The following is a 22,700-nucleotide window of genomic DNA, read 5'->3' on the forward strand; positions in this document are numbered from 1 at the left end:
TCCCAGGCAGCCGGGAGGACCAGGATGTTGGGGGACGGCTGGAAGAAGAAGTCAGGTGTATTTCCTGCTGCGGACTGCTGATCCCTGCAGCATCACTGCAGTGCTCTGTTATGTGTGAGTGTGTTGCCTGTCATCGTATTCCAGCAGCATGCATGGATGAGGCTTTTGCGATGCACGGTTTGTCAAAGCGGTCCCAGGTGAAGGTGACCTTGAGGCGTGGCTGCCCCCTGCTGGGAGGAATCCGCCACTGCAAAGCTGCGACGGGGAAAAAAAAAAATCGGACAGCCTCGGTTCCCGCGGGGCGACCGGTCGCTGACAGACGGTTGTTTACCCAGCGGCCGACCAATCGGCGGAGACGACGCCGGGCTCGTCGTTTTAGCCGGGTGAAAACAAACGGCAGCTCTCGCGTCCCGTCCGACCCGAACGCACCACATATCCGGGAAAAAGATCATCTCCGTCCAGCCTCCTTCCTCCAACCCCCGTTTCCCCCCCTGCCGCCTCCAAAGCGAAATCTTGCCGTTGTTTGTGCCGAGGCTTGGGATTATATCCGGGGGCTTCCTCTGAAAGGTGCCTTAATCCCTTAATTCCAGTTTGCAGATTAGAAACCCCCTGCTTTTTGAAGGTTTCTCTCTTTTATCCCTCCGCCCCTCTTCCGTATCAGCTCCTTCCCCCGGCATGTAAACACAGTTGAACGCTGATTAGCCCAGAAACACTGCTTTGGAATCACACACACACACACACACACACACGGAGCAGCATTGAGGAGACATCAGAGGCTCGACTGCAGCCGCACTCGCAGGCCTCTGGAGGCGTCTGCTTTCGGAGAGGATGCGGTTTGTCGGGCGAGTCGAATTGAGACGTACGAGCGGTGGCGAACGACCGGCTCCACCTTGACAGCGGCCCTTTTTTTTTTTTTTTTTTTTTTTTGCACTTTTTTTTGCGCCACAGGGTAGACGCGTGTCGAGTCCACGCACGTATCTGCACGGCCGCCGGTGACAGATGGGCGCCGTCGCTGTCAGGAGTCATCGTCATCCTGTCCGAGGAAGGAGAGTTTTTTTGTTTTGTTTTTCTCACCGGATGAGTTAGAGCTCTCGGAGAATCCCAGGAGGCCATCGACCCTCCTCAACGATCATACGGCTCTTCCTCACTCAGTTTACCTCTGCTGTCGATATCTGAGCCGGGACGCTTCCGTCTCCATCCCCTGCTCCTCCGGTTTGCGGTCTCCTAGAACAAGCATGATCGGCTAGCGAAAACAAAACTTAATATCGGGGTGTCAAACTCATTTTCACCGAGGGCCACATCACCTTCATGGTTGCCCTCAAATGGCCACATTTAACAGTATAAATGTAACTAAATGTAATATAAAATAAATGTAACAACCCCTTAATGTTAAATAACTTTTAATTTATTACTCCGTCATTCAAATCCATAATGTTACAGCTAGCTTTCCCTACTTCGGTGTTTTCAGGAGCACATTCTGCTGCCATCGTCGTTTGGCTTTTAATTCTTGGGCAATTTGTTGTTTTTCTGGAACGCTTTGGCATACTTAGCTCCGTGCTTGGTGTCAAAATGCCGACGTAGATTTTACTTTTTGACGTCCGACGCTATCTCATAACGCAAAAGACACACTGTTTTTTTTCTCCCTGAAGCACAAACATGTAGTTGCCTTCTTATCTTTCTTGAAACAGCCTTCCATCTGCATCAACTTTAGGGATCATTTGTATTTCTCAATTCCACTTGTTAGAAATGGCATTGATGTAGATACACTGCAATCTAATGGCGGGACGGCGTCACTTTTTTGGTAACATGATCAGTATGAATCGTGGGAAATGTAGTTTACGGTCAATGAACGTGTTTGACTTATTTATTTTAAGACCATCAGACCTTTTAAGAAGTCCTCGCGGGCCACATAAAATGACATGGCTGGCCACATTTGGCCCACGGATAGACTGACAGCCATTCACCCTTTCATTCACATAGCAAGATATCCTTACATGCACTTTGTCATTCACACATCATGTGAAGACATGCAACTATTCACTCTCTATTTACACATAATATGTAGACACATATACAATTCACCCTTGAACTCATATAGAGACACACAACTGTTTACTGTCTCATTCACACATGAGGGCAATTTAGGGAAGTTTTTTTTTATTTATATATATCATCATCTGGCATTATCGATTTGCCACAATTCTCCCCTTCTTGGAGTGTGTGTGTGTGTGTGTGGGGGGGGCATCCTTATCACAACATGCAGTCAGCCTGTCAACCATAGTTGATAGACGTCCAGACATACCAGGCTGTGTGTTTGTGTGTGTGTGTGTGTGTGTGTGTGTGCGTGTCACAAAACCTCTCTCATCACCGTTGACAGTGGCTCAGGATCTGTCGGGGATCTGCTGCTGTCGGGGAACGGAGACGCAGACGCTGCCGTTCACTTCCATCACTCCACTTTGAAGGAGGTGTGTGTGTGTGTGTGTGTGTGTGTGTGTGTGTGCGCGCTCCCTCTGTCAACGGAGGCTGCAGTCATGTCCGTGTTTGGACTAGCAGAGTGCCGCGATGCCAAAGAAAAAAAAACTGCTTCCCGCTTTGAGTTGCCGCAACTTCCTGCCTTCATCGACCTCCTCTGGATGCAGTGGACATCTAATGCAGAGGTCGGCCGTGAAGTAACCTCTGCGGTTCACACACACACAAACACACAGACACACTCACACAGAAATACACACACACCTCTTCAAAAATGGCAGTAAACAAACACAGACAGGAAGTAGAGACATCAGCATCAAATAACCGCAGCTACAATATAACACTCCCAATCTTATGTGTGTGTGTGTGTGTGTGTGTGTGTGTGTGTGTGTGTGTGTGTGTGTGTGTGTGTGTGTGTGTGTGTGTGTGTGTGTGTGTGCGCCGTCGGGGGCTGTCACGGTGTGTCGAGGGCTACCATTGTGGCTCACCTGTCGTCGCCAAGGCCGACTTGGCTTCCCGAGAAACCCGGGGAGCCGGTTGATTGAAAGCGTGTGTGTATACGAGTGTGTGTGTGTGCGAGGCAGGGCGGATGTCGTTTCCCTCAAGGCTCATGTCTTATTCATTGCTCAGAATGTGGGCGGACGAGTAGGTAGTGTGTGTGTGTGTGTGTGTGTGTGTGTGTGTGTAGGTATGAATTCACAGATCTCCGCTCTAAGGGACTTTCTTAACTGAATAGATTTTTGCTCTCTTTGAGGCTTGTCAGTGTCGCCGGTGCTTCACCCTCTCCTCCACCTTGCCTGCTCCTCCCACGCTATTTTACAAACTGCGTATGGAGTGAGTGGCAGAATGCTGTGTGTGTGTGTGTGTGTGTGTGTGTGTGTAAGGACACTCAGTTGAATATACCAGATACGCGGTGAACGCAATGGGTCCAGCTGCGCTGATTTAAGACGTATCCTGATGACTCTCATGCTAATGAGCTCATGTCTTCTTGTTCCTCCACCGCCGCCGCCGCCGCCGCCGCTGCTCCGTGACCTGCCCTCCTTTTGGCACCCGGAGAACCCCCTCCCTTCTAATTAGGCGCCAGCGCAAGTTTTCGGTGAGGATCAGTCGATTTTCTCCAGATGCGCCGGTCTTATCTCGCCGAGCCGAGCCGCTTCTGATGCCGGGGCTCGTCTCGCTGTTATCCAATTAGCCATTTGCTACTCCATGTGTGGGCTCGCCGCTCCTGGCTATTGGGTCATCCTAAAAACAGACGGCGGCAGTGTCGGCGGCCCTGTCAATACAGCAGTAACTCAGTGACACGTGTCAAATTCAAGGCCCGCGGGCCAAATGTGCCCCGCAAGAACGTCTTAAGAGGTCTGATTGTCTTATAACAAAAAAGTTGAACGCGCGTATTGACAATAAACTACATTTCCCACAATTCATGCGATTGTGTTACCCCTGATGTGACGGCATTCCGCCATTAGATTGCAGTGTATCCACATTAATGCTATTTTCAACAAGTGGAATTGATAAATGAAAATGATCGCTAAATGTCAAGGAGGAGAAAAGTTGATGCAGATGGAAGGTTGTTTAAAGAAAGATTTGGAGGCGAATACATTTTTGTGCTTCAAGTAGAAAAAGCAGAATGTCTTTTGTGTTATGAGGCAGTGTTGGTTGACAAGGAGTAAAATTTACGTCTGCATTTTAACACCAAATGCTAAGAATGCCAAAGTTAGCCTTCCAGAAAAACAACCAATTGTCCAAGAATTAAAAGCCAAATTATGACGGCAGCAAAGTGTGTTCAGGAAAGCTGCATCCAAAAAACACTGCAGCAGTGAAAGCTAGCTTTGGAACAGAGCAACTAGTAAACATCATTTTTTTACATCAATGCAAATGCATAATGTAACATTTTGGATTTGAATGAGTAATAAATTAAAAGTTATGGAACTTTAAGGAGTACTTACATTTATTTTTTTCATTTCATTTGGTTACATTTAGTTATATGTATACTGTTACCGTGATGTGGCCCTTTGAGCGCAACCATTATGCTAATGTGGCCCTCGGTGAAAATGAGTTTGACACCCCCGCTCTATTGCGTCTCCTTGGAAAATGATTGACTGTCTCCTCTAAAAAGGTCCGTCCCCCTTTCCACAACTACACCCTCATGGGTTTCATACCCCCTCTTACACATATGACACACACACACACACATACACACTCCAGCTCTGTGACACCAGTTAGCATGCGGCTAACCCTCCAAGCTACCCCTTTCTTCTTCTGTGTTGTTCACCCATCTCAATGTGAGGCTTTGGCGACGAGAGAAGGCCGCATTGACAGTACTGACGCCTTTTCTGAAACACTTTTGCATCAACGCCACCCTTGCGCCGCAGCCCTCGTAGCCCTCGCCGCCGCCCGCGCTGCCTCTGTCCGGACGCTCGCATTGTTTCGTCTGAGCCCCTCTGCTCACCGCCTCCTCCCGCTTGGAGCAGGGCGCTCCAACCATCCTCTCCTTCGATTTTTTGCCATCGCCGTGCAGGAGCACTCCTATCACCATGGCAACAATTACACAATACTTTTATCAGGTGGCTCTGGAAAGAAAAAACAGAGGGGTTTGTTTCTTGTTATTATCAATGAAGAAAAGGACGATCAATATGAAATTAGGGATTAAGAGACCAATCTAGCTCTTTTGGATTTGTTTTGTGTTCGTTTTTAAATGGGAAGCTCAGTCTGGGTCCAACCAAAGCGAACCCAACCTCCTGCTCTTTCAAGACGGTTGCTAACACAGCTAACAGCTAACATTTGTAGTTTAAGATGAGATGAGATGAGATGAGATGAGAACAACTTTATTAATCCCGAAGGAAATTGTTGTGCCAGAGTTTCAGTATAAAGTAGTAGTAAAAACATAACAGTAATGGATAATAGTGGAAAGGAGGAAGAATAAGAAATATAATGAAATATAAATTGTCTTAGCTGTTAGCAGTAACTATAAAGATTGACAAAGATTAACACCATGCTGCCTCTTTCTGTGTGTGTGTGTTTGTGTGTTTGTGTGTGTGTGCAGTCTTTTATTCTGGGGGGGGGGAGCTGAAATGTTTTCCGACGTGTCGATAAATAGCGAACCACGTGATCCGACGGTGCCGTTTGCCCGCGGGCCCCCTTCCGGCAGGCGAACACTGACACTCTAATGAGTGAGCACCCGCCTCCCTGTAAAGGGGAGTATTTTAATAAGGCTCAAACCCGCGTCTTGGCTCGGTCGCGACCAGGCGGCCGAACTTCGGGCGGCGGCGCCGCCGTGGGGCGACCAGCTGCCGTGGCGCGACGAATCTAATCACGTCTCCTTAGTTGGATATTACCCGAGCTTGTAAACACGCTGGATCCAAGAAATCATCTAATTAGCGGCAGGCGGAGATAGAAGCACATATAGACGTGGCACATACTGCCGCTGCTATAAATATCGCCATGGTTGCCGCGGCGACATGCCAGATTTAATTAAGGAGCTGCATTGTTGGCCGTGCTCCATCATATTTCATACCCCGGCAGCAGACGCCAGTATTAAAAGCATGTAAATGGAGCCGCATCTTCATCCGTGGTGCGCGCTTTTTATTTATTTCTTATTTATTTTTTAATTTTTTTTAAAAGAAGACATCTCCAAGATGGGGACGGAGAGTAGATTGTGAAATTGGTGACGGTTGAACGCCACACTGCTGCTTTGTTCCGGGCGCCGCCGTTGTTCGGGGCGGCCGACTGTCACGGCGTCATGGCAGGCGACGGAGATGTCGCTGATTTTACTAGTTAGCTTCTCTGCGCTACGGCGTGCTGTTGCTCCTGCCGGTTGGGGGGCCACGATCTGTATGATTGACATCTTGTTGTCATGGAGACATTGCCATGTTGTCGATGACATTGTCCAGACTGGAAATCCAGGCGGATGTCATTTGTGGTCCTCAGAGGCTGGAGCCTGCTGGTAGTGCCGTCCTCACTCAGTTGTGCCGCCATCTCTTTTAACATACCGGGGTTACTTTCGTCATTCGGGTTGATGTGATTGACAGGTCGCCATGGATACAGTGACACGTTGGTTGCCAAAATAAAAGTACCCGATGAGTTCCTTTTATTTCCCATCATCTCCCGACCGCTAGCGTACCTGGCATGTTGAGTCTCTTACCATGGTTACCATGGGAACCAATTGGGGGCGTTTTGAACTCTACAGAATTCCTCATATCTTCTAACAATTCTCTGACGTTAACAGCTCATGCTAGCAGGTATTATGTAAACCTCTTTGGCTTGAACTTTGAATCTGATTTGTGAAATACTGCAGCTTTTTCATTCATTCATTCATTCATTCATTCATTCATTCATTCATTCATTCCCTCTTGATCATATCATGCTCTCATGCATATCGGGGGTGTGGAAGGTGGAAGCTACCCCAGCCGTCATTGGACGAGAGCGTTGTTCACCCCGGACCGCTTGATCACAGGGCAACATATAGAGACATACATCTGCTGTTAGCATGCGTAGCACGTCAAGGCTCTCGCTGTGGTAACTATGGGAACCTTCAGTTTTGAACTTTCAAGAATTCCTGACATCACCCCTTTATTTGAAGTTGTATTTCCTCTGTGGCGGCAGCAGGGGCTCGGCGGGAGTTAGCGATGTTCGCAGCTCACGCTAATAGCTGCTTTCTAAACTTCTTTTCGGCAACTGTGGCTCAAAATTCGATTCTGAATTTACAATAAAGATTCATGGTTCATTGCTTGTTCCTTATGGCGTTCATCTAAATAGGAATTGTAATGGGAGGCAGGTTGTGAGAAGAAACGTTGAGGTAATTACAGACGTAAAAGTGAATTTGAAACAAAAACTAAACAAGGCGGCGGATTCTTTGTCCCTGACTCACTCCAGCAGCACAGACACGTTTCCTTCTTATTCTGCGCCAAATTAACTTTTAATTCATTGCATTGAATGCGCCTTTCTTTTTCTTTTCTTTCCCCCCCCACCGCCTCCATCCCATGCTATTCATGTAGTCGATTATGATTTTAATAAAAGCGCTACAAACTGTAAGGGTTCGGACTTAAATCAGCAGCTCCGCGCCGTTCTTAATGAAGAATTACGAGCGCGGCGCGCAGAGTGAAGCTGTCAGAAATAATGACGGAGCCCGGCTCCATTTACGATATACAATCCTGACCGTCGTCACCCTCGGAGCTCATCATCGTGCTGTAATATTAATATTTGCTCTCTTTCGTGAGGACAATGGGCTCCCGAGCGTAGAAAGGGTTCCTGAACGCACCGCTAATTCTGAAAATGGAGGCAAGTCTACGCCGTCGGAGTTTGTAAATTACATGCAAAATGTGATTCGGATTGAAATGGTAAGTCATTGTGTGTCTGGGTGAGCGGTAAAACGGATGTAAAAAAAAAAAACCAAACCAAATTAGCCAATAATCAACCGATGAGCCAGTTGGGCGGATGTCACATGAATAATTAGATTCATTAAGTAAGAAACATCAACGTTTTGATCGCCGGGCGACAGGCCTTCAGTTTCGTCTGATGGGAAGGAAGTGGGTCAGAACATTCGAAGCGAGGCGGACAGGATTGGACGAGAAGCCGGAGCGAACATTGCCCGCGTTTGATTAATCAGAAGATCAGGCTCGTGACTCCTCGTCCCGCCGTCTCTTTCCGTTTTAAAGCCCGACACCTGCGTTGCTGCGGCAACAAAGGAGATCAGGGTTCGCCAGGCGGGAGAATATACCCGATGCTTCTGGATCGCAAGGCGGAGAAGAGGTGTCGGGGGGGCGCGAGATTTCCTGTAACTGGCACCCGTCACTTAGTATGAGGGAGGCGATCACTCTGCTCTCCGGAGTCCGGCCTCAATTAAAGAACAGCAGCTCAGGTAGGCGGGAAGAGAAAGGAGAGGGGAGGAAGAAGAAGAGGAGGAGGAGGAGGAGGAGGAGGAGGCCCCTCTGTGTGCGGCAGCAGTCTGGAGATTGGCTTCAGATTGCTGCGGGCGTTTGCTCCATTCAAGCCGCTCTCGCTTGCGACCGGCTCAATCACGGGCAGCTGGCAGGCGGGCGGAGAAGAAAGAGTTTCCATCGTATCGGCACCGCCTCCCCCTCCATCACCTCCCCCCTCCAACCCCCCGATGTCCCTGGGAGCGGGGGGGTGTTAAAATGTGATTAAAGAGGTGGAGCGCCGCCGGACGAAGTCTACCGTAATGGCCTGCAAAGGCCACCCGGTGTTTGGGGGTGGGGGTGGGGGGCTGCATCTGGCCGACAACTCCGCCGCCGATGTGGCCCCCCCGTGGCAGTTTGAGGCCAGGTGCTGCCTGTAGCACTTTGAAGGGGGTGGTGTTCTGGATAGCTTCAATAGTTCCAGAGTGGCGGGTCTACATCATTTTGCCATCGAAGGGCTGACAAAGGGGCATTTAGACATGTATCCTTTGTTGGCTAATGATTACCTTTGCTATCCTGCGCATACAACCACACAATCGACCTACCTAACAACACAGTCCACAGTAGTGCCTACTGCTGCCAAACTAATGTGCTCTGGATATCTACGTCTTGCGCTTATGCTAATGTCCAGCTTATGCTATTTAGACTGATTGACGCTCTTGTTTTTCACAGTTATCATTAACCTCAGCATGCGCGTCTTGGCATTTGGGCAAGTCGTATGTCCAGAGGAAGCCTATGGTAGTTGACCATAGTTGAGTTGAACTATTCTGCTCACCAGCTGCTGTTTCCAAAGTAACTGGCCACTCAGTCTTTTCACCAGCTATAATTTTGTTGCGAAATGATGGCAGTCAGTGGTAGTTCGACGTTTCTCCTTTATAGCGTGCACATTACAAATCAGCGATTTCGGGGAGCTTGCACGCTAAATAGTGCAGTACCATTGGAAGTTGTGTGGGGGCTGTGTTGAACGGTATGCTCAAGCGACAGCTAGTGAAATGGACAGAGAAGAAGAAGTAGACCACATGGCATCGGAATAATACTTCACGTTGCGATGTATTAAATGGCCGCGCTTACGTCCGTCTACTGCGCTGTCTGGAGCTGATGTATCGCGGGAACAACCATGGCAACATAAATGTGGGCGGTGCCGTTCGACGAAATTTGAAAAGGACGTACCAATTTTCGCATGTAAGGTTAGCTCGCCTGAGCCTTGAGGAGTCGTCGGTCTGGACGGAAAATGGGATAGTAGCCGCGGCAGGCTAATCTCCAGACCGCATCCTTGGAGTGAGGTGGAGCTAAGGAAAGACGGAGGATCGAGGGTGGGATTTTTGTTGTTTTTTTTTTGGTCTCACTTGACTGTCCACTCCGTCAACCTCTGACTCCCTGACAGTTACAAAGCAGATGCGACTGTACACTAGCAGGATGGTTTGCACTTTAAAATAGAGAGCCCGGGCTCGCCTCCTTGCTCTCTCACGGGGCAATAAAACGTGGCGTGAGTGTGCAGTTTCGCTACCGTCGGAAACACAGAGCCACTGCGCCGCAACAGGAAGGGAAAAAAAAAAAAACGAAACAAAAGTGCTTTGTTTGCTAAAAAGACGGTTGAAACGAAGGAAGCGGATTCGCAGCCGCCGCATCCACTGAGCAGGCAGACACCCGATAGAGGCTGAGTGATTTAAGGCCCCTGGAGGAGCACGCCAAAACCGTGTCTTGAAAAAGTCTTTGGTTTCGTAAACCGCGCAGGTTCGTCTTGGCTGACGCCCGGGGGGGGGGGGGGGAGTCAAGGCTCTGATGACGATCTGAGCGCGATCCGCTCACTTTCTGCAAGAGGGGGAGTAAATTGTTCTCCGGAGGCTGAGCGGCTGTTATTCGGCGTGTGAAGCCGATGAAGCGGATTCGGAGGAGCCTTCAAGGTTTCGACGTACAGATGGGGTGATGGTGCAGAAGAGCAGGAGTTGCTGCAGTAAATACTATCTACTATCGTAAATACTATCTACTATCTAGTAGCGGTGTAAAAAAAAAATCGATATGTCTCGATATATCGATCCGACAGCTGACGATCCGATGCATCGACACGTCCGCAAGAGTATCGATCCACGTATGCATTTTACCTGTCTATTTTTAGTCTGCTCTGAGGCGTAATTCTCACTCCGTGCTGCGGGTGGCGGTAACCTACTTTGTCTCCACCTACTTCGCTTCCCTTACCCTCTTTCAGCACAGTCTTTCAGCAGACACACCCTCTTTAGCATAGCACTCGCATTTAAACATTCGGGAGGCGGACATCGATGTGGCTGAGAAGGACGCGGACTTACACACTCCTGTAGGTTTAAAATCGCTCGTGTGGAAGTATTTCGGCTTCCGCAAAAACGGGAAAGAATTGGTAAAGGATGTGGCGATATGTAAAGAATGTCGAATTGAAGTTAGCTACCGTGGCAACACTTCTAATTTGTCGGCTCGCCTGAAAAGACGGCATGGTGTTGTTGAAGGCGAATGTTCAGAAAAAGCACAGCGCCCTGCCCAGCGGAGTACATTTTTCCCACAAAAGTTACCGAGCAGTTCGAAAAGGGCCAAAAACATATCGAAGGCGATTGCCTTCTTCATATGTAAAGACGCAAGGCCGTACGGCGCGGTGGAGAACGAGGGCTTCGGCTACCTGCTCGAAACATTGGAGCCCAGATACGACGTACCATCTCGACAGCACTCCGGCCAGTCATACGTTAAAAAATCGTATCGTAGTTAAAAAAAATCGTATCGAATCGAATCGTGGGGCATTTTTAAGTATCAAAAAAAAAATCGAATCGATCGAATCGTTGCCTCGAGAAATCGAATCGGATCGAATCGTCATGATGGCTCTGATTTACACCCCTACTATCTAGTGTAAAGTGACACAAGGTGTGACAGAGCTCTACAGGCGGGGTTAAAATACATCACATCCTGGCTGCACCCGATTGGGCGAGCTCATTGCGCCTAGTCCACGTGCAGATCGGAACGATGGAAATTAGCGATGAGCTATAATCTGGTACAAACATCTCTGCCTCTGTGCTTAATGTATTTGTACACGGTCCTAATAGACTTCTAAACAAACAAAACAAACAAACCAACACGGCGACAGATCAGATGTGGCATTTTGGAAGATTTCGCATCCCTGTCCCGTGGGTTGGTCATGTGACCCGCCCAGCAGCTGACCATCACTTTCTTGCTTCCCGCCAAGAAAATCCGCCCTCCAGCTCCAAAACCCCCACTGAGCGTTTCCCGCCGCAACTGTAGTTTACAGCTACTTTCTGCTTTTACATTAAAAGACGAGCCCCTCCGGCTCGCCCCGACGGGGGGGTCAATTAACACCTGGCAGGCGGCAGCGGGCGGCGCAGCTCGCAATTCACCGGTAAAATTCCTAGCACCGCATTGAAAGAGACATAAAACCCCTGATTGAAACCATAAACTCCTGCAGGAGAGTCGGATCCGCCTCCCCTCTCTCCCGCCGCCGGCAGCGGTACATCCACGCCTCTCGCAGTTTCGGCTGCCGGACTCGCAATCTCTCCCCCGAGACGCCGGCGCCGGGACATAACACACAGCTGCGGCGGGGCGGGCGCCGGCGGCGCAGATGTAAATCTGCCGAAGAGAGATGATAAAGGAGGGCGACCGTTCAAAGCCGAACTCTGAATGTCGGCCTCGTGCGAGTCGCGGAACGGGGCGCCAGGTCGAGACCAGATGTCCCCTTTTCAGACAGACGGTGACTTGCAATATTTTGTCATTCGGAAGCAGGAAGTGGAGGTGCAGCGGGGGAGGGAGGGGGGTTATTTCTGTCGCACCGTCTCCGTCAGGTCGGCCAAAATTGTTCCTGCTTCGTCTCCTCCCGGAGTGCCTGTGTGGCAGCTCTCATTATTTCGGTGTGTTTATGTTCGCCTCTCAGTTTGCTCTTCTAAACGCTAGCAACGGGATGATCTTGTAGCATGGCGGCGGCGGCGGCGGCGGTCCCTCCGCTGCCTCAGTCGTCTTCTTCTCCCTCGTCAGAATCTGAATCCCGATGAAAGCGCCGCTTTGATTTTTTTTTTCAGTTCCTCCTCTTCTTTGTGAAACGTACCAATGTCCGGACAGAAGCTCCATGCTCTTCTTCTCGTTCACCATCACACTACGAGGTGAAAGCCCTCCGAATAACCTGGCGGCAGATCCTAAGCCAGCTAGAGGAAAAGGGGGTTGGAGCTCACAGCTGTCAATCAGCATATGGACCGCCCCTTTTTGGCGCCACCTCACAGAAAGAAGCTTCCCGGTTCAGTTTCAACCTTTCTGTGTGGAATCTCGATGTGTCTGCATGGGGTTCCTCCAGGTTCTCCGGGTTCCTTCCACAGTCCAAAAAACATGCAGGAGGTTCAAGAGCGAGTGGATGTTTGTATGTTCATATGTGGCCTTGCGATTGATCGACAACCGGTCCAGGCGCGAGATAATCGGTATAGGTAATGAACGAATGTCTATTAAAGTGTCTCACATAGATAACCCAAAAGTGTTTTCATGTGGAAGGGATGCGGACGTCAGCTGAAGCGGCGGCTCAGTATTCGGAATATATACAACATCTTTAATGGAAAAGCTCAGCAGGAATCGGTTCTTGACTGGAGACACGCATCCAATCCCGGTTATTGATGTCACCTGACTGACATGGACAATACGGAAGTCAATACCGGCTCAGAAGAGTCTGCTTGTAGCCAAGGGATGATCGCAGTCAAACACCAGCCTTTACCTATTAGTGACCCCCGGGGGGCCGGAGGGAAAGTCATTTCCTGTGCGCATCAGCCCGCCGGCTTTGTGTATACATCCCCATCTTAGTGTTGGCGCTGCTTCCTTGACTGCTAGCAGTGAAGAATGTCCTGCAAGCGAGCTAGTTTTAGCTAGTTTTGCTTTGCTAGCTTATACTGCGCTGACAGCCTGTGGCCAAAATCTGCCGCTTCTTAATGCATCTGTGGCCACTAACGGACTAAAAAAGCCACAAGGAAAAACTTAACGGCGGTTCTCGTCAGAAGGAATGAGCTTCCAGCAGCAAGGCGGCTGAGAAGCGGTACATTCAAGCCCCGTTTAAGCCTCATGAAAGACCGGCGTCCCTCCACCGCTCACTCTGAATGCACCTCCCTTGTTCTGATTAAAGAGATTTAAAAAAAAAAAAAGGGAGGCCCTCTTTTGTTTCCCGGAGCTCAGGCAGCGCCGCAACCTGCCCGGAATGAAGAGAGCTGACCTTGGCGAGCTAAACCCAGCCTCCGGGTGGCAGAGGGCTAAAAGCAAAACGCTCGCCTCCAGCCGAGGGCCAAATTATTTTGGAGGACTGGTGTGATGTAAAGCATAAGATAAGTGTCGGGGGGGTGGAGACGGCCGCTTCAGGGTGAGACATGAATGCTTTTTCTTTTCCAAGATGAGAGTCTTTCAGCCACTTTCTGACACTCAGTCAAGGTCGGGACCCTGTTTCCTCCACTCTGCAATGGCGACGGAGCCAAAATCAATCATGGGAGGCTTTGTGTACGACGCAGAGCGAGTTAGCGTCGCCACAACCGAGGGGGGGGGGCTGGGGACGGGAGTGGGAAAGGCGCCGCCGAGAGAGCTGGCCTTAATTAGGAGAATGGCTTCTAAGAGATCAGTCTCACATCCCTGGTTTTTAAGCTCCATAGTGGCAGGTGGAACCAAGTGGACTCAAACTAGCATAAGATTCTCCTAATTTAAGCTCAATGTTAAATACCAACGGCACCTTCTATCCGTCCCCTGCCTTTATTTTCTTGCACGATTCTGATACGTCGCCAGATGCAGCAAAGAGCGTTGCACGGTATGCTCGAGGAACAGAAAAGAAGAGACATCATGGCATGGATGTTACCAGGGAGAAGAATGTCCACCTTGGACCTTGTTTTTAGTGGCCGCGCAGATTGCAACTTTCTACCCCGGTGCCTGTTTTTGTCGGAACCCGGAACTCTGAAGTGAACTGTGCACTGTTTTACGGTGGATATTTTGCTCGACAACGCTCAAGTGTGTTGACCACGTCTGAAATGAACATATTCATCTACGTAGGTAACGTGAGCAGTAATGAGAAAGAAGCGGAGAGCTCCTCCGCGGTTTGTGTTTTATATTTTCTTCGTCCGAGTAAACTCCGTCCAACCATCGATTTGAAGGGATGGGAGTGAAATATTCCTGCCCCAACGCCGGATTGTTGCGGGTCAGCACTAATCACTTCATTAATCTTCCCCATTGACATTACTTCACAGAAATGATGTCTGAATCCGGTTGAATTCCAGCGTCTAGAAGGGCCCACCGCAGTCCACACTCCACGGCTAGTGTTTGAGCGGGACCCTACTGATCTCTCAGTTTGTCAGTATCGACGCTGATCCACCCCAGATACGTCCTGTCGGTGTATTGACTTGCTGAATTTGTGCATTTTCCTCTTATTTACCTGCAGGGTACATCTGAAGGCTTCTTCAGAACTGAAGAAGCCTCAGATCAACAACTCTTGTTGCATTCAGACAGCAGATGACCAGGGACCATGGAGCTCGGTGGCCAGAACCGTCTTGGTTTCTACTCCGAGTCAGGGTCTTTTTTTGGGTTCCATAGGAACTCATAGATGCTTGGTGACTGGTAGAACTCATAAGCGATGGGCACTTATGAGTTATTTTTTAAAAGCTATTGTGGCCACTGCTCAGCTTTTTTTTTGTTGTTGTGGCAAAACAAACAGAAGTGGAGAGAAATGCTCTTGTGTCCTGACCGTGTTCCTTGACTGCCCTCGGGAATGCAAAACTAGAAGGTTCCCCTGGGGGGAGGCTTGTTCCTGGACAGCTTTTAGAACTTTTCAGCCAAAAAGTGGCTGGTGTGAGCATCTAAATAGAAGATGCTAGCCTGTTGGCAAGTTCATAGCCCAATTAGCAAGTCAGTTTTTGCCAGAACAGTCTCTCTGAGAAGCGGTGAAGGTGTCTGAATGGAACGGCGGCTCGATCCCGGACCAGAGACGTGGAAGAAGGAGTTTCGAACGATCGAATTTGTGAGTGAGTGGTTCGTCGATATTGCTGTCCGGCCCCGGGCCATGCCACTTGAGCAAAATGCCTTTTCCAGGGTGTGTGAAATTCAGCTCTCGCCGTCTTGATTATAATTCTAACCGAACGCTCCTCCGGTACCAAACAGCTAAGGTAGCCAGAAGCACGGGCAGCAGCAGCAGCAGCAGCAGCAGCCGGCTGCTGGGCGATGGGCCGAATCCGCCCTGGTTTTATGTTGCGCAGTAACAGCTTGAGAAGTTTCCTGTCCCGCACCTGAACCTGGAAACAATCCCAGCTGTCATTGAGGCCGAGAGGCGGGTTTTAACCTGCACGGGTCGCCTGTCAATCACCGACTTGGCCCGCCTAAAGAGACATCCAGCTCCTTCATCCAAACCCACGGGCAATTTAGAGACTTCCTAGGCTGACTTGGAATTCATAAAGTAAATCAACACGCCCGGCGTTGAGTCCCGAGCGCCTCTCCCTCCCGGAGGCCAGTCCATACCGCTCTGGCGGTGCCGTGTTTGCATTAACGTATCCACCAAGACTGCAGAGCAGATGGCGGACCGTATGCTTCATGCTGAAAGTGCATCTCTCCACATACACTCAGATGCCGGAGATGCACCCTCTGCGTGCGTGTGTGTGTGTGTCTGTATAGAAAACCACACTGCTTACACCTACACACTCACACACACACACACACACTCCCGCTTCCATGACTGTGCTGAGAGTGTGTGTATTTGTTTGTATGACTGATGCAGCTGCATTGTTTCATGTACTGGTGTAGTATTTACTCCCCATTTTAATGCCTCCGAGTGCCTCCCTGCGGGGCGGGGCGGGGCGGGGAGGGGCATTTATTCTGAATCTGCTGGAAACAAGCGTTTTCAGCCACGTGCGCCTGACACCTCTCCGATTGTGTGTGTGTGTGTGTGTCCCAAAACGTCTAACCTGATACATATGGGCATTGCAGTTGTTCCTTCAGACCCAGTGGATTCAATAATGGCCTGTAATTGATCACTCGTACTGTGCACTCATACTTCCTCCACCCAGAATTATCCTCCGTCTGTCCGACCGACCGACCGTCCGACCGACCGTCAAATGCTGCCGACGCAGTTTGTAGCGGCGGCTAATGCCTGCGCCAGCACTACGCCTCCCGTGGCTGAGCGCCCGCATGTAGGTTGCCGGCGTTTGAGGAATACATTAGGGACATATTGCGTCTCCTCCTCCTCCTCCTCCTCACTGCGAGAGCAGAGCGCTTTCAGCTCTCAGCAGGCGAAAATAGCAGCCGTTTTTATCTCGATGATCATGCATTTATTTTCTAAATATATATGTATACAATATATGAACACATCAGTGTTAGAGATGCAGCATTCATGCAGGCATGTGAGTATAGGTTCGTTTCCCTCCGCATGCTAACCTTCCCCTGATTGTTTGTTGTTTTTAGCGATGCATCGCGACAAATGGCGACCAAGGCCGACCTTCTCTGGTGACCTTCAACCCCCCCCCCCCCCCCCCATCAAAAAACAAAACAAAAGTGACTTTGAGAGTTTCTGCTGCATCGTTTTTTTCTGTGTTTTTTCTTTCCTTTTCAAAACCTCAAGGTTTAATCGATGTCTTTTCAATCTATATCTTATTTAGTTGTTTATTCATCGGACAAACAAGCACAGGGCTTTTATTCTGGAAAAAGCACCGGCGTGCAGGAGCGGAGGGGGGAGGTTTGCACGCGACGGTGCAAAACGTATTGCTGCTAATCTGTCGATATACAGGGGCAGAGTCGGGACGGTGGCGTCCGGGCTGTAACCGAGGTCAGAGGTTAAGAGCGGACGGCGGCGCCCGTCTTTCCTGATCCAGGCGGCGGCGGTTGGGGGGGGGGGGGCATCATCTGATGGCTTTTTCATTTCCTGCCGCCATTAGTGTCACTGCTCTGGAATGAAATTGAATGTTAAAACGCACATTATAAGTGACGGTGACACCCGCCGCGACAGGGCGACTTCACTCGGCGTAATGACTAATTACAAGCAAGTGTTTGTCGGGATGTGACAGCCCCGCCGCCCCCGCCGTCGCAGGGGCGCCGCCGTTAATGCCGTAGTGGGAGATAACCTTCGGTCCCAGCAGAGGACTCGCGCACAATTAACAGCGAGCGCCGCTGCCTTATCGGCTCGCTCCGTCTCTAATCTGATTTTTTTCATTACACAATTGAGTGATTTCGTTGTTTTAGCTTAAAGCGCTAGCACCCCCCCCAACGGCAGACTTCATAAAACAGGGAGAGATTGGTTTCAATTAGATGCCACAGTGTTGATGGAGATGTCCCGAATGGCAAGATTTTCAGCCGAGGTCATGTTAAAGCTAAGCTAAGCTAAACTTAGCATGAAGCCCAATGGCTTTTATAGTATTTTTGAACATTTGACATCAAATTAACAAGGATCAGTGTTACAACCATGGTTATCATCGGATTTTTGAAGTAAAAATGAAGCCAGCTTGCAAATTCAAGCCGCTATAACGCGATTTACTTTTCACGGTTTCGCTACTTCACGAATTCGCATCGTGCATTGTGTTCTGCATTCTGAGTGGCTAAAAAGTCACCCCGCTTCTTCTCTACCTGTGCGTCAATAACGTTGCAGTTTAATATGTACACGTACGTAAAACAGCTTGCCAAATTTACATTACGTACGTGCAAATTCTCTTGCAATTTCGAGTTTCTCTAAAACCCATAATGTTGACAAAACGCTCTGCGCTATGCGGCTGCAGGTCGGCATTACAGTATTAATGAATCTTCGGTTCGTTCCATAAAGAAGGAAGAAAAAACATAAGAACGACCGCAGCAATAAGTTTCGCAGCAGCAATAAGGTCGCGGTGGGCGGTGCTAGTCACCGCAATTTGAAGCCTTCTGTATACATTGATGATTGAAATTATTATTTGACACTACAGTGCAGAAGTTATTTGTTGAAAAAAACGTTTGTGAAGTACAGTACTTTCATTTGTGAAACAAATGATTGAGCCTGTAAAACGGTTTGTTCTTTCTGTTCAATGTATAATAGAGTATTAAATTGTATAATAATTGTAAAAAAAAAAAAAATTAAGGTTTCTACTTCACGGATTTTGCCTATCAAGGGTTCTTTTTGGAACGTAACCCCCGCGAAAAACAAGGGTATACTGTATTTACATTAATTGTTCATTATCTGGACTCTAAGCAGTCATTGGTCGAAAGGTCATCATAGGACCATATAGACGTACAACCATTCACCCTGTCATTCATACGACATATGTCGATATACCACCGCTCATCCTCTCATTCACGCGTCCGCCTGTATCCATTCACCTCCTCCTCGCCGGCCGTCGGCTTAAATGAAAACGAGCTGTCGGAGGATTAGAGCAGAAACCGCCCCATTTTCCGCCCGCATCCAAACAACCCCCCTGTGTAAGCTGTTCCCTTGGCAACCCCGCTCCGAGTAGTGGGGGGGGGGCTGTTCTTCTTCGGGTTCTCTACTGTTATACCGAGGAGAAGTCGCCCTTTTTGATTTTCGGCAGCCGTAGATTCAGTGGCGACGCCTCCTGCTGTCCCGCCACCTGCTCTGCTTCACGAGTAAGGCGTCAGTTGAGGTAACATCCACCCCCCCCCCCCCCCCACCACCACCACCACCACCAGCCCCCCCCTCCCAGAGTGACAGCGACTGAGTTCCTCGGCTATTTGGCTCCTCGCTGAAAAATGAAGCTATTAGCGGCGGAGGGAGACAAGAGTTTCTGGGCTGGGGTGCTGGAGGGGGTGATGAGCAACGTGAAGACCTTCACCTCCTCCTGCTTCTTCCACTCACAACTTAATAGGACCATCCATCTTTACCAGAGCGGGGGTCCAAATAGTACTTGAACCATGACCCCAACTCCATCCCCAATTCCACCTCCACCCTGCCAGAATATGAGAACCTTATAGTTTCACCTGGAAAACAGACATACGCGCATGTGTGTGTGTGTGTGCGTGTGTGTGGATGCTCAGCATGCCTGTCTGGTGACGTTAGCGCCAGCATACTCACCCTTAAGGGTGTATGTTGTCCTCTGAGGGGTTGGCGGGGTTTGGGTGCTCTACAGCTGGTTAAAATCGAATGTCCATCACTTTTGGATGACGAGTCCACTTGACCATACCTGTCAATCATCTTCACCCCCCCCCCCTTCTTTCCTCCGCAGAATCCAGACATCATGTACGATGCATCGAGGGTGCCGACCCCCAAGGACGGCGCCAACGGAGTGGCCAAGCCCGTCGTCCCGGTGGTTGGAGCCGAGCCCGTCGCCGGGGCGACAGGCTCCGGAGGGCCGCTGGCGGCCGCCGTCCCGCAAGCAAAGGCCGAGGAGGGACCGCCGGGGACGGAGGAGGAGGAGGAGGAGGAGCCCAAAGCGGAGCCCGTCCTGGTGAAGAAGCCTCACAGGGAGATACTGGACCACGAGAGGAAGAGGAGGGTGGAGCTGAAATGCATGGAGCTCCAGGAGATGATGGAGGAACAAGGGTGAGTAGACAAATATTCAATATCTATATTTAAAGACTCTCCTCGAGGTGGTTTTAAACGGGCGTCCCTCCAATAGGAAGGTCTGGGGTTTGATTCTTGGCTCCTCCTTCCAGTCGTGCAAAGCCGGAGAACAACTAGAAGAGGCTACATGCTAAAGCCATGCTAACATGTAGAGCTCGTGCAGGTTTTACTTTGCTAATGGCATTGGGGAACAAGCAGCAGTTCCTGGATACCAGCCTGGACGAACCCCCAAAAAAAGGGAAAACCCAGCGCTGTTAGTGTCCAAACCCTTCCCTCGCAGTGATCCGGATGCGACGGCAGAAGAATTGAACACGTGCGCTAGAAATTGTGTCTTTGGACGCTGCAATAACATTGGATTATTACATTCATTTTGTCGCTTCGGTCGCTCGCCGGCTATCAAACGCTAATTAAGATCAATTCTGCTGCACCATTAAAGTTGGGTGAGACTCCCCCTCCTGAATTAAGGCTGGAGATTGTGTCCATAAATACCAGCGAGAGGAAAGCAGGGATGTCATGAGGACGTTACTTCCGCACGATCCTCCTCTTCAATTCGGGTCTATTTTCCGCGGCGGCGGTAGAAATTGCGCAGGGGTGGTTTTCTTTGTTTTTTTTTTCTCGCCCGGGCCCTCCAACACTGTTACCTGCCAGGAGTCATTTTCACCAAGGCGCTGAAGAGGAAGAACAAGCCTCTGCAGAGGAAACACACAGCAATAGATTCCCCCTATTTCTTTTCGGGAGCATCGCGATGCCGCTGCCGCGTGTGCTAGCACCGCGTGTCGGCGCTAGCAGGACGGGATTATATCTGGGGGAATATGTTATATGTCACTGCAGCGGTCAGCCCCGCCGCTGTTTTTCAGACAAATGAAGTTGCGGAAGACGCGGAGACACAGGGCCACGGATGAAACTGATACCCAGGTGTGTGTGTGTGTGTGTGTGTGTGTGTGTGTGTGTGTGTGTGTGTGTACAGAAAAAAAAGGGCAAGTATATAGATTGAATCAGTTCCACTGTGTCAGTGCGGTAGAGGGGTTCTGGCGTTGCAGCTTTTCAATGGGAGGGGGTCAGGTGTTTTCCTTTTCAGACGAAATAGCCACGGCTGCTTGCAGACACACACACACACACACGTGCACACACAAAGAAAAGCAGCTCAGAAATAAGACCCGTATTTTTCGCACTATAAGGCGCACTTAAGATTCTTACATTTTCTCAAAAATCGGCTGTGCGACTTTTTATCTGGTGTGCTTTTTGTATGAATTCTTATTGTGCCTACTGACCTCCAACCAATTTTATACGGCCCACTGTGCTCAAAATTCTGTCACTATGTTGTAGTGCAACTTTGGTAAGGGATGAAGCTGCTCCGCTTGATTGATTGTCGTACCGTTCCCACCTGACTTTGGGACGTTGTATTAAAGTTGGTCCTTGCTTGAATATGGGTTGCAACGTCAGACAATGTTAGATAACTAATTATGTAGAGCTGGAATACAACATTGTTTCAACCTCACACTAACTTGAGCTATGGCTTAGAACAGTGCATAGTACACTTACCTACGCCACCTTTTGTAATAACGGTACATGCTGTGCTTCAATTTAATATTACTGTACATTGCGTGTTTGAGGACAAAAACGGTACCTGTTGAGACATGCTTACAAAGCAAAATTCAAACTAAAGGCGATCAGTTCACGCAGTAGATGATGGGAATAGAGCAGCCGTGAAAGAATTCATTAATGAATCAATGGTATGTGAGTGGAGGAAGCAAGCAGATGAACTGCGGCAAGTATAGAAGACCAAAAAGAGTTTCTCAGGGAACAAAGCGAGATGGCTACAATTAGAGGACAAAATTGAATAGTGGGTTTTTGAACCAGTGACTAAGTTGGATAAAGTTCAACTAAGCTGACTGCTTTGTTTCACTTTATATACCGTCTGTTTTATCATGCGCCTAATAATGCGGCGCGCCTCATTTACGAAAATAGACCCGTACGTTGATATTGTGCCAAATATGTGGTGCGCTTTACGGTCCACAAAATACAGTATGTAAGTCAGGGGTGACTCAGGTCCGAGCGCCCCTCCCTTGTCTCTTGTCCGCGTCACGCTTTGAACCTTTGCGTCGCCCGCCGGCGAGGACGCGGGCGCCAAAAAACCGTAGCGTACTCCGCCGACGTCTGTCTCATTTGCACGTGGTGAGTAAGAGCATGTTGCGTGCTAACCGCTAACGCTGAAGTAATCGCCGTGACTGCGGTCCATCATCGCCCAAACTTTTCCCCCTCGGGGGGACGGGGATTCGCAAACACTCACGTATCCCGTAATGAGTCACCACGCGGAGGCTCTGGTTCAACCCTCCCCGAGGGAGGCTAGTCCTCGCAGTGTGAATCTGTAAACAGATTTACCGCCGCGGAACATAAATTATCCCCGTCAGAACGCCGGCCGGATAATCCGAGACGACTCCCGGCCAGCGAGACCGTAATGGAGGCGAGCGTAGCTCCGCCCCCCCGGTGATACCTGCTGATGTTTAATTCACATCACGCTTGTTGTTTACACAAGGATGGTTAATCCCCAGATACATGGGACAGGCGGAGGGATTTACAGAATAAAGGGCAAAGTTAATTAGTGACTTCCGTACGAAGGTTCGGGGAGAACGGAGCACGTGCCGCCGTGTGATCTGACTCGCCGATGACGGAGTCACACCGCGGGACACGACACACCTCGCCGCTCCCAAGGTCGTCGGCGTCACTCTATGGGTGCTTTCGGGCGAAACGGTTCTGTCGGGCTTCAGTCGCGTTCCGGAAACTCGCCTCTTCCGGGGAAACCTTTCAGTTTTGCAGTA

General features: G+C 49.6%; 1 protein-coding gene across 1 annotated transcript in view; it reads left to right on the forward strand.

Annotated features, from left to right (window-relative positions):
* Positions 1 to 22,700, forward strand: part of srrm3 (serine/arginine repetitive matrix 3) — an 84,729-nt gene that overhangs the window by 21,473 nt on the left and 40,556 nt on the right. Inside the window, exon 2 of the mRNA XM_086160841.1 lies at positions 19,544 to 19,860. Coding sequence (XP_086016967.1) covers positions 19,556 to 19,860 — 305 coding nt within the window. The 5' untranslated portion in view covers positions 19,544 to 19,555. The remainder of the gene's footprint in view (positions 1 to 19,543; positions 19,861 to 22,700) is intronic.

The sequence above is a fragment of the Fistularia commersonii genome, chromosome 15 (genome assembly GCF_037954325.1).
Source record: "Fistularia commersonii isolate RoL2024-O1a breed Wild chromosome 15, RoL_Fcom_v1.0, whole genome shotgun sequence".
Lineage (NCBI taxonomy): Eukaryota > Metazoa > Chordata > Actinopteri > Syngnathiformes > Fistulariidae > Fistularia > Fistularia commersonii.